General features: G+C 39.6%; 1 protein-coding gene across 4 annotated transcripts in view; it reads right to left on the bottom strand.

Moving 5' to 3' along the window:
- Positions 1-12,124, bottom strand: part of atp11b (ATPase phospholipid transporting 11B) — a 146,963-nt gene that overhangs the window by 106,432 nt on the left and 28,407 nt on the right. For all 4 annotated transcript variants that reach the window (XM_066708840.1, XM_066708839.1, XM_066708842.1 and 1 more), the window contains 2 exons: positions 1,499-1,579; positions 932-1,039 (listed from right to left, as the gene is read on the bottom strand). In XM_066708840.1, coding sequence (XP_066564937.1) covers positions 932-1,039; positions 1,499-1,579 — 189 coding nt within the window. The remainder of the gene's footprint in view (positions 1-931; positions 1,040-1,498; positions 1,580-12,124) is intronic.

Genomic DNA, 12,124 nt, shown 5'->3' with positions numbered 1-12,124 from the left:
AAAATAGGTGGCTCATCAGATACAATCTTGGCAGCACAGGCTATTCAAAGGGACTTAGATAACATTCAGTTGTGGGCCGACACCTAGCAGATGAAATTCAATGTGGACAAGTGCAAGGTAATACACGCAGGTAACAAAAATGTCCACAATAATTACACTAAGGGTGGAATAGAACTAGATGAAGTAACACATGAAAAAGACCTAGAAGTCTATGTGGACTCCTCACTGTCTCCATCCACAGTGTAGGGAAGCAATAAAAAAGGCTAGGGTATATTGTCAAAAGTGTAGAATTTAAAACAGGGGAAGGTAATGTTAAGACTGTACAATGCACTAGTTAGACCTCATCTGGAATACTTGTGTGCAGTTCTGGGCACCACATTTCAAGAAGGATATCGCTGCTCTAGAGGCAGTTCAGAGGAGAGCAACCAGACTTATTCCAGGTCTGAAGGGAATGTCCTACTCGGAGAGACTGAGGGAACTGAACCTTTTCACTCTGGAACAGGAGACTATGTGGGGACTTGATCCAAGTCTTCAAAATCATGAAGGGCACCGACCACATCAAACCAGAGGAGCTTTTCCAGATCAGCAGGGACACACGCACCCGGGGACACAAATGGAAATTGGGCTTCAAGGCATTCAAAACGGAAAACAGGAGACGCTTCTTTACACAGAGAGTAGTCACAATCTGGAACAAACTCCCCAGCAATGTGGTAGATGCTGAAAATTTGGGAACATTTAAAAATAGACTGGATAGGATCCTTGGATCACTTAGTTATTAATGGACACCAAACGAGCACGATGAGTTGAATGGCCTCCTCTCGTTTGTAAACTTTCTTATGTTTCTTATGTTACATGTTCTTCCTGATTATCGGAGGTTCCAAAAAAGAGAATGGGGGGAGAGAGCAGGGGGAGAGGCACCTCCGTCACTCACCCTGATGTTTTTGGATCTAGTCTGTACCAGGCTACCACTGCGCACCACATAAACGGGGTCTCCGTTCACCTCATTGTCGGCTTTGTGTCGCAGCCAGTCCTCGTAGCCCTGCACCAGGAACAATGGCAAACAGCTTGGTTCAGAAACACTGAGCTACCCCTGCATGGATTGCACATAGATCATGCCTTAGCACTACTAACACAGGCCTCCAGTGAACCTGCTGCTTAGATGGGAAGGAAAGGTTTCTCACTATCTGGCTAAAGCAGTCACCTAAGACAGCATGGTCTACTCTGATGCATTCATGCATATATTTAAGGTATAAAAAGTAAAATTAATAGTGAACGACCGGAAACTCTGTATAGGTAAAGTTTCAATAACAACAGCACGGATGGGTGAATTCTGCTCTACTTGTTACTTAACAATGGGTGAAACATGCATTTGAAGACAAGGCATGAAAATGTGAAGAGCTGGTCTGTGACAATTAATCCACTTTATCCATCACAGAGCTAAAATTGTATTCAACTGAAAATGAAGACATTAGGTCACACATCACATCCAGGATCTTACCTGCTTAATCGCTGTTACTGTAATGACAAAGAATAGTGGAAGTCCGCTGGTAACAGGAGAAGTAGGAGTGTCTATCATGAGCTGGATTGCAGAAGCAAAAATGTTACTTATCTTCAACAATGTGCTGGTGTTGGGTCAGCAAAGTTTACTGAGAAAAGCAATAACTTCAGTAAGAATACAAAATGTATACATGTACTTTCTTGCTGTATTTGCTTGCTCTATATAAAAATATACAGAGTATTATATATATATATATATATATATATATATATATATACACACACAAACATACATATATATATACATATACATATATATACACACACACACACATACATACACATGTATATAAGTGTGTATGCGTGTGTGTATATATATATATATATATATATATATATATATATATATATATATATGTATATATACACACACATATATACATGTGTATGTATGTGTGTGTGTATATATGTATGTATATATATATATATATACACTCACCTAAAGGATTATTAGGAACACCTGTTCAATTTCTCATTAATGCAATTATCTAACCAACCAATCACATGGCAGTTGCTTCAATGCATTTAGGGGTGTGGTCCTGGTCAAGACGATCTCCTGAACTCCAAACTGAATGTCTGAATGGGAAAGAAAGGTGATTTAAGCAATTTTGAGCGTGGCATGGTTGTTGGTGCCAGACGGGCCGGTCTGAGTATTTCACAAACTGCTCAGTTCCTGGGATTTTCACGCACAACCATTTCTAGGGTTTACAAAGAATGGTGTGAAAAGGGAAAAACATCCAGTATGCGGCAGTCCTGTGGGCGAAAATGCCTTGTTGATGCTAGAGGTCAGAGGAGAATGGGCCGACTGATTCAAGCTGATAGAAGAGCAACTTTGACTGAAATAACCACTCGTTACAACCGAGGTATGCAGCAAAGCATTTGTGAAGCCACAACACGTACAACCTTGAGGCGGATGGGCTACAACAGCAGAAGAACCCACCGGGTACCACTCATCTCCACTACAAATAGGAAAAAGAGGCTACAATTTGCACAAGCTCACCAAAATTGGACAGTTGAAGACTGGAAAAATGTTGCCTGGTCTGATGAGTCTCGATTTCTGTTGAGACATTCAGATGGTAGAGTCAGAATTTGGCGTAAACAGAATGAGAACATGGATCCATCATGCCTTGTTACCACTGTGCAGGCTGGTGGTGGTGGTGTAATGGTGTGGGGGATGTTTTCTTGGCACACTTTAGGCCCCTTAGTGCCAATTGGGCATCGTTTAAATGCCACGGCCTACCTGAGCATTGTTTCTGACCATGTCCATCCCTTTATGACCACCATGTACCCATCCTCTGATGGCTACTTCCAGCAGGATAATGCACCATGTCACAAAGGTCGAATCATTTCAAATTGGTTTCTTGAACATGACAATGAGTTCACTGTACTAAACTGGCCCCCACAGTCACCAGATCTCAACCCAATAGAGCATCTTTGGGATGTGGTGGAACGGGAGCTTCGTGCCCTGGATGTGCATCCCACTAATCTCCATCAACTGCAAGATGCTATCCTATCAATATGGGCCAACATTTCTAAAGAATGCTTTCAGCACCTTGTTGAATCAATGCCACGTAGAATTAAGGCAGTTCTGAAGGCGAAAGGGGGTCAAACACAGTATTAGTATGGTGTTCCTAATAATCCTTTAGGTGAGTGTATATACAGTGAGGGAAAAAAGTATTTGATCCCCTGCTGATTTTGTATGTTTGCCCACTGACAAAGAAATGATCAGTCTATAATTTTAATGGTAGGTTTATTTTAACAGTGAGAGACAGAATAACAAAAAAAAAAATCCAGAAAAACGCATTTCAAAAAAAGTTAGAAATTGATTTGCATATTAATGAGGGAAATAAGTATTTGACCCCTTCGACTTAGTACTTGGTGGCAAAACCCTTGTTGGCAATCACAGAGCTCAGACGTTTCTTGTAGTTGGCCTGCAGGTTTGCACACATCTCAGGAGGGATTTTGTCCCACTCCTCTTCACAGATCCTCTCCAAGTCATTAAGGTTTCGAGGCTGACGTTTGGCAACTCAAACCTTCATCTCCCTCCACAGATTTTCTATGGGATTAAGGTCTGGAGACTGGCTAGGCCACTCCAGGACCTTAATGGGCTTCTTCTTGAGCCACTCCTTTGTTGCCTTGGCTGTGTGTTTTGGGTCACTGTCATGCTGGAATACCCATCCATGACTTGGAATACCCATTCAATGCCCTGGCTGAGGGAAGGAGGTTCTCACCCAAGATTTGACAGTACATGGCCTCGTCTATCATCCCTTTGATGCGGTGCAGTTGTCCTGTCCCCTTAGCAGAAAAACACCCCCAAAGCATAATGTTTCCACCTCCATGTTTGACGGTGGGGATGGTGTTCTTGGGGTCATTCCTCCTCCTCCATACACGGCGAGTTGAGTTGATGCCAAAGAGCTTGATTTTGGTCTCATCTGACCACAACACTTTCACCCAGTTCTCCTCTGAATCATTCAGATGTACAGGCCCGTCTGAAGTTTGCCAATGAATATGTGCTTTCTTGAGCAGAGGGACCTTGCGGGCGCTGCAGGATTTCAGTCCTTCACGGCGTAGTGTGTTTCCAATTGTTTTCTTGGTGACTATGGTCCCAGCTGCCTTGAGATCATTAACAAGATCCTCCCGTGTAGTTCTGGGCTGATTCCTCACCATTCTCATGATCATTGAAACTCCACGAGGTGAGATCTTGCATGGAGCCCCAGACCGAGGGAGACTGACAGTTATTTTGTGTTTCTTCCATTTGCGAATAATCCCATCAACTGTTGTCATCATCTCACCAAGCTGCTTGGCGATGGTCTTGTAGCCCATTCCAGCCTTGTGTAGGTCTACAATCTTGTCCCTGACATCCTTGGACAGCTCTTTGGTCTTGGCCATGGTGGAGAGTTTGGAATCGGATTGATCGATTGCTTCTGTGGACAGGTATCTTTTATACAGGTAACGAGCTGAGATTAGGAGCACTCCCTTTAAGAGTGCTCCTAATCTCAGCTCGTTACCTGTATAAAAGACACCTGGGAGCCAGAAATCTTGCTGATTGATAGTGGATCAAATACTTATTTCCCTCATTAATATGCAAATCAATTTCTAACTTTTTTTGAAATGCGTTTTACTGGATTTTTTTTTTGTTATTCTGTCTCTCACTGTTAAAATAAACCTACCATTAAAATTATAGACTGATCATTTCTTTGTCAGTGGGCAAACATACAAAATCAGCAGGGGATCAAATACTTTTTTCCCTCACTGTATATACACTCACCTAAAGGATTATTAGGAACACCATACTAATACTGTGTTTGACCCCCTTTCGCCTTCAGAACTGCCTTAATTCTACGTGGCATTGATTCAACAAGGTGCTGAAAGCATTCTTTAGAAATGTTGGCCCATATTGATAGGATAGCATCTTGCAGTTGATGGAGATTAGTGGGATGCACATCCAGGGCACGAAGCTCCCGTTCCACCACATCCCAAAGATGCTCTATTGGGTTGAGATCTGGTGACTGTGGGGGCCAGTTTAGTACAGTGAACTCATTGTCATGTTCAAGAAACCAATTTGAAATGATTCGACCTTTGTGACATGGTGCATTATCCTGCTGGAAGTAGCCATCAGAGGATGGGTACATGGTGGTCATAAAGGGATGGACATGGTCAGAAACAATGCTCAGGTAGGCCGTGGCATTTAAACGATGCCCAATTGGCACTAAGGGGCCTAAAGTGTGCCAAGAAAACATCCCCCACACCATTACACCACCACCACCAGCCTGCACAGTGGTAACAAGGCATGATGGATCCATGTTCTCATTCTGTTTACGCCAAATTCTGACTCTACCATCTGAATGTCTCAACAGAAATCGAGACTCATCAGACCAGGCAACATTTTTCCAGTCTTCAACTGTCCAATTTTGGTGAGCTTGTGCAAATTGTAGCCTCTTTTTCCTATTTGTAGTGGAGATGAGTGGTACCCGGTGGGTTCTTCTGCTGTTGTAGCCCATCCGCCTCAAGGTTGTACGTGTTGTGGCTTCACAAATGCTTTGCTGCATACCTCGGTTGTAACGAGTGGTTATTTCAGTCAAAGTTGCTCTTCTATCAGCTTGAATCAGTCGGCCCATTCTCCTCTGACCTCTAGCATCAACAAGGCATTTTCGCCCACAGGACTGCCGCATACTGGATGTTTTTCCCTTTTCACACCATTCTTTGTAAACCCTAGAAATGGTTGTGCGTGAAAATCCCAGGAACTGAGCAGATTGTGAAATACTCAGACCGGCCCGTCTGGCACCAACAACCATGCCACGCTCAAAATTGCTTAAATCACCTTTCTTTCCCATTCAGACATTCAGTTTGGAGTTCAGGAGATTGTCTTGACCAGGACCACACCCCTAAATGCATTGAAGCAACTGCCATGTGATTGGTTGGTTAGATAATTGCATTAATGAGAAATTGAACAGGTGTTCCTAATAATCCTTTAGGTGAGTGTATATACACACACATACATATTATTGTGTAGGTCCCAAAACAACCCTGACCCATCGAGGCATGGACTCCACTAGACCTCTGAAAGGTGTGCTGTGGAATCTGGCACCAAGACGTTAGCAGCAGATCCTTTAAGTCCTGTAAGTTGCGAGGTGGGGCCTCAATGGATCTGACTTTTTTGTCCTGCCCATCCCACAGATGCTCGATTGGATTGAGATCTGGGGAATTTGGAGGCCAAGTCAACACCTTGAACTTGTGATTCATCAGACCAGGGCACCTTCTTCCATTGCTCCATGGTCCAGTTCTGATGCTCATGTGCCCATTGTAGGCGCTTTTGGCAGTGGACAGGGGTCAGCATGGGCACCCTGACTGGTCTGCGGATACGCAGCCCCATATGCAACAAACTGCGATGCACTCTGTGTCCTGACACCTTTCTATCAGAACCAGCATTAACTTTTTCAGCAATTTGAGCTACAGTAGCTCGTCTGTTGGATCGGACCACACGGGCCAGCCAATGAGCCTTGGCCGCCCATGACCCTGTCGCCAGTTCACCACTTTTCCTTCCTTGGACCACTCTTGATAGGTACTGACCACTGCAGACCAGGAACACCCCACAAGAGCTGCAGTTTTGGAGATGCTCTGACCCAGTCATCTAGCCATCACAATTTGGCCCTTGTCAAAGTCACTCAGATCCTTACGCTTGCCCATTTTTCCTGCTTCTAACACATCAACTTTGAGGACAAAATGTTCACTTGCTTCCTAATATATCCCACCCACTGACAGGTGCCATGATAACGAGATTATCCGTGTTATTCACTTCACCTGTCAGTGGTCATAATGTTATGGCTGAACGGTGTATATATTATGAAAAATAAAAAAACATTTTGCAGGCGCACTCTCACTTTTTCGGTTTTCAGACCAGACTTTTGTATAATATATATATATTTTTTTTTATTGAATCACATCATGTGTTTCGACACTGCTATGCTATGCTTTTTTCCCCCCTGGTCAGCAGGACTAGTGGCTCTCAAGTTCCACACTAGCCCACACAGTTTCACTAGCTCGCCAATTCGGATCCAGTCATTATTTTAAATTTCAGAAAAATACAATTGTTGAAAATATTGAAACTGTGTTATTTAAAACTGTAACAAACTTTCTTCCCCTGAAAGGAATAAAAATTGATTGTAAATATGTAGATAATGATTAAATCTGCTGCTTCTTTGTGCTCACATGTTGAATGATTTTCTGTAGGTGAGTGAAATTGACAGTCCACCATTGCTTGCCTAAATTACATTGAGTGACAGTGTGACCTGGCTGTAGTTTAAATACTCCCTGCACAGTAGAAAATATGGTGGCAGTGCATTACATGTCTTTGTGATAGAACTAAGCACTGGAACTTTCATTTATGGATACAGTTTCATGAAATAACCTGGTGGAAGTATTTCTGTTGGGTGCCTGTGAAAATTCCTGTCATTTCATGAGTGCATGATTTTCACCTGCTTACTGCTTTGTAAATGGAATGCTTCTAAATAAAAAAAAAATGTTTGAACTTAACCACCTGATGCATGAGTTAGGTTTTATTTAATTTGCACTCACTGTCACGCAATGTTTTGTCAATTTGCTGCATCATTCAGACTTCTAAATGTGCTGTATTTGAACAATACCACTAAAACACATGAAATACAAATTCCAGCTGCCACTTGGGCTGAACTGTTGTAGTGGGAAAATGTACTTTTATTATTTCCTTTATATTCTGGTTATATTATTAATTGTTTCATGTTGTTATAGTATACATTGTTTCAGTTTTATCTATGAAGCAATCATTAGTTTGTATTTATTCTGTCCAAAAGGTTACTTCAATCAAACATTGTCTTCTCATGATTTCATTCAGCAACTGTCTTCTAGGATATTCAATCAGCTGAAACAGTCAAACAGTATAGAGATTGTGTGTTTTGGGGCACAGGTATTTGGCCTCCTCTCGTTTGTAAACTTTCTTATGTTCTTATGTTAAGGACTTACAACGTCTTTGATAAACATCTGCTGCCTAAGAATGCTGACCAGCACCAATCAGTTCATCAAACACTTCAACAACAGTAACAAACTTAGGTCTGTGTTAATTATTATATATGTGGGAAACTATGTTATACAACTGTATTTTAATGAGACGTAATCACTTCTGACAGAGAAGACTGTAACCCATCCCATATCCCTCTCTACATAATATATATGTTTGCTTATATCTTAACTTACTGTGTAGCTTATTTATGGTCTATGCAACTGTGTTTAAGGATTTATACACAGGTTTATACAAGTTTTCTTGCTTTTTGGCTTTGTTTTAGGATTATACTTAATGACGATCTGGTCACTCCACAGACCACCTCTATCATCTGCTGCAAGTGGTACATTCGATTACACCTTCATGTGCGCGAGTAGCGAACATTTCTAGTACACTTCTATATAAAATACTACCAGAGTAAGGCTGGAGAACAGAAACAGAACCTCACCGCTAGCACATGGTCAGTAGGACGCATGCGAGAAACTAGCGCACCGGAAGTAGCGTACCGAGGACGAAGTCAATGATGTTTTGTGGCAAAAATCACAGAAAAATCTGTAGATATCAAACCTTTCTGCCAACTAGATTGCATACGTGAGTCTGTGTGTAACGTCACAGTCTGCACAGACGAAGCGTGGACAGCTTTGGCATTGGAAATACAGTCTTAAGCAGAACAAAACATGGAGTCGGTGTTTAGAGAATTCAGTCCTATTCGCAGAAGAATGCAATCGAAGTTCCCTTCATGCTCCACCAGCGTAATCAGAAAATGGGCCATTTAAGTAGCTTTATGACCCTTTAATACATTTACATTTGTACAATATTTTATTCCTGCTCATTGTTGGCACACTTCATAGGGATCAAATTACAACTTTTGTTTTGTACAATATTATATTTACACTGGTTTCGAATCTACATTAAATGTGTGATTTGAAAGAAATACACAATGTAAAACATTTTGTATTTATTATGGATTTCCTTGCCAGGTGTGCAACTTACAAATGCACATAATACGTGACAATTAGGTTAAAATGTATACGTACACCACTAAAACATGCATATTATTTTATTATTGAACCGACAATCTTTAAAATATTATATTCTGTTGTACTTTACCATATCTAGCATGAAATTCATAAGATCCTTCAAGACATGACTCAAGGGCTATTCACACCCCCTGACTAGGTGGCGCTGGCACAAAGAGTGAGGTCTGTCTCCGATTGAAACATACGTCTTTGTCACAAAGTGCTCGTTTATTGTTTTGCAGCCGCAGCTGCTCCAGCACAGTACCTCTTGAGAAGCTGCATGGCTGTGCAGACTTTTAAGCCTGTGGATGCGTGACCTGTTGATGTCTTTTCCGGCTTGGACAGGTTTGTCGCAGAGTCTGTGCAGATTCAGTGCAGACTCGTCAAGTATGCATGTCGTGAATGCAGCCATTATGTACTAGCCACACGGACTAGTTCTAGAGAATCTGTACTGGCCCCCAGCAATCTGCACTAGCCATTGGCTAGCAGGCTACTGTTAAGATCGACCCGTGCTATGTTTTCATCAGGTAGCCTTTACAATTACCTAACAGGTGTCTTTTAATTAAAAATTAAGAAGTCATTTAAGAAATCAAACCACCCAATAATTACATTCTATCAGATGATCAAGCTATTTTAGTTACAGACAAGTGCAAATCACAATAGGCTCAATTATCACATATACAATGGCCCTATCACAATATATTAAACATAGCATTCTTTTAAAAACTCTTACCCAATCATGTCAATAAATTAGGTCAAATACCAATATCCATTGTAATTTAGGCACAGATTAAATACTTTTGATATATTGATCCTAATATTGGAGAGATGATGAAAAAACATTCAACAATAATGACAATTTATTTTCATATACACATAACTAGATTCCACATGAAAATAAAAAAACAATCTTTAAATCAATCACATTCCAAAGCCCATTAATGGTTCACAAAGACAAACTAAGATCCAGAGTTTAATTTAACCCATATGGGTCCTTTGTTTTTAAAGTGAAAATCCAAAACACTTCTCTGTTTAGCAAATGTTTAATGTTATTCCCTCCCCGTAATGGAACTGCTATTTTTTCAATTGCCACAAATTTCAAACTAGAGGCTGATCCATGATTAATTTTTTTATAATGTCTGGCTATGGCATAATCCATATTGTTATTGCAAATAGCAGCCTTATGTTCTGATATACTTATTTTTAAATTTATCTTGGTTTGCCCTATATATGATAGCCCACAAGGACATTTAAGCATATACATTACTTGAGTAGAATGACAATTAATAAAAGTCTGAATTGAGTATTTATGTCCTGAGCGTGGATGTGTAAAATATTTAGTAGTGTATGTATTAGAACAATGAGTGCATCTGCCAAAGGATAATTCCCTTTCAATTCATCTTTTAACCAGTTCCCACTCGGCATAGGTACATCGAGGAGACAACTCTATCTTTAGTTGAAGATCACATTACAGCATTTTCCAATGTTTTAAAATTATATGTTTAATAGTATTAGACAATTATGTTCAGTTACAAAAGTAATACCTTGTTCCCTTGAAACTCTAGATTTTGACGCTTCCAAAAGTTTCTCGTTTTAAAAATTTTGCTCTATTAAAAGCTGTTTTTATTGGATCACTTTGTAACCCCTTAACTGAAACAGATTCTGTAGATCTTTAGCTTTACATTCATAAATCAGATTCATTACTACATATTCTTTTAAGGCATATGTATGAATACTATGAATAATGAATAGGGTATATTTTTGATTATATGTTTCGGATGTTCGTATTCCGGTCAGTGGGTTTCCGAAAGATTTATGAATTAAATGATATATTAATGATAAAGCCTCCAATCTACTATTAGGAAATGTTTATTTTTGGAAAAGATATATTGATGATATTTATGTTACTGTGTACTGGTTCTGCAGATGATTTGATGGTGTTTATCAATTAAATAAATAATACTTATCCCATTTTGAAATTCACTATGGAATATAGTCAAACTGAATTGCATTATTTAGAACTGAATATCTCTTTAAACTCTGATGATACATTTAATTCGTAAATTTTTCGGAAACCCGCTGACCGGAATACGAACATCCGAAACATATGATCAAAAATATACCCTATTCATTATTCATAGTATGGAATGTGATTGATTAAAGATTGTTTTTTTATTTTCATGTGGAATCTAGTGTGATTATGTTTATATGAAAATAAATTGTCATTATTGTTGAATGTTTTTTCATCATCTCTCCAATATTAGGATCAATATATCAAATGTATGTAATCTGTGCCTAAATTACAATGGATATTGGTATTTGACATAATTTATTGACATGATTGGGTAAGAATGCTATGTTTAATATATTGTGATAGGGCCATTGTATATGTGAAAATTGAGCCTATTGTGATTTGCACTTGTCTGTAACTAAAATAGCTTGATCAGCTGATAGAATGTAATTATTGGGGTGGGTTTGATTTCTTAATTGACTTAATTTATAATTAAAAGACACCTGTAATTGTAAAGGCTACCTGATGAAGACATAGTAGTGTCAAAACACGTTGTGATGTGATTCAATAAAAATATTTTTTTATTATACAAAAGTCAGGTCTAAAAACTGAAGTGAGTGCAGCTACAACATTTTTATATATATATTTGCCTTATTGTGGCCAGCACCTCATGGGAATGAAGATGCTGTAGTGCATGGATGCTTTCAAGTTACATCCATATATACATCACATGCACACTCACACTACCGGTCAAAAGATTTATAACCCCCATTTTTCCAGTTTTTATTGAAATTTAAGCAGTTTAAGTCCAGTTGGGGGTCTCCTTCAGATGGTCACAGATCTCTCAGTTTCCATCGGATTTCTTTGCAAATAGGCTTGCTTTGTTCAGAACAACCTAACGAATAATCGATCATTAGATTTTCTATCAAACAGAGATCCAATGTAAAATCGTTGTGTCTTAGTATACAGTAAACACAGTTTTCCATCTTGACATTTTGAACT

The sequence above is a fragment of the Amia ocellicauda genome, chromosome 7 (genome assembly GCF_036373705.1).
Source record: "Amia ocellicauda isolate fAmiCal2 chromosome 7, fAmiCal2.hap1, whole genome shotgun sequence".
NCBI classification, from domain to species: domain Eukaryota; kingdom Metazoa; phylum Chordata; class Actinopteri; order Amiiformes; family Amiidae; genus Amia; species Amia ocellicauda.
The sequence above is the reverse complement of the archived record's forward strand: the minus strand, read 5'-3'. Positions and strand labels throughout refer to the sequence as shown.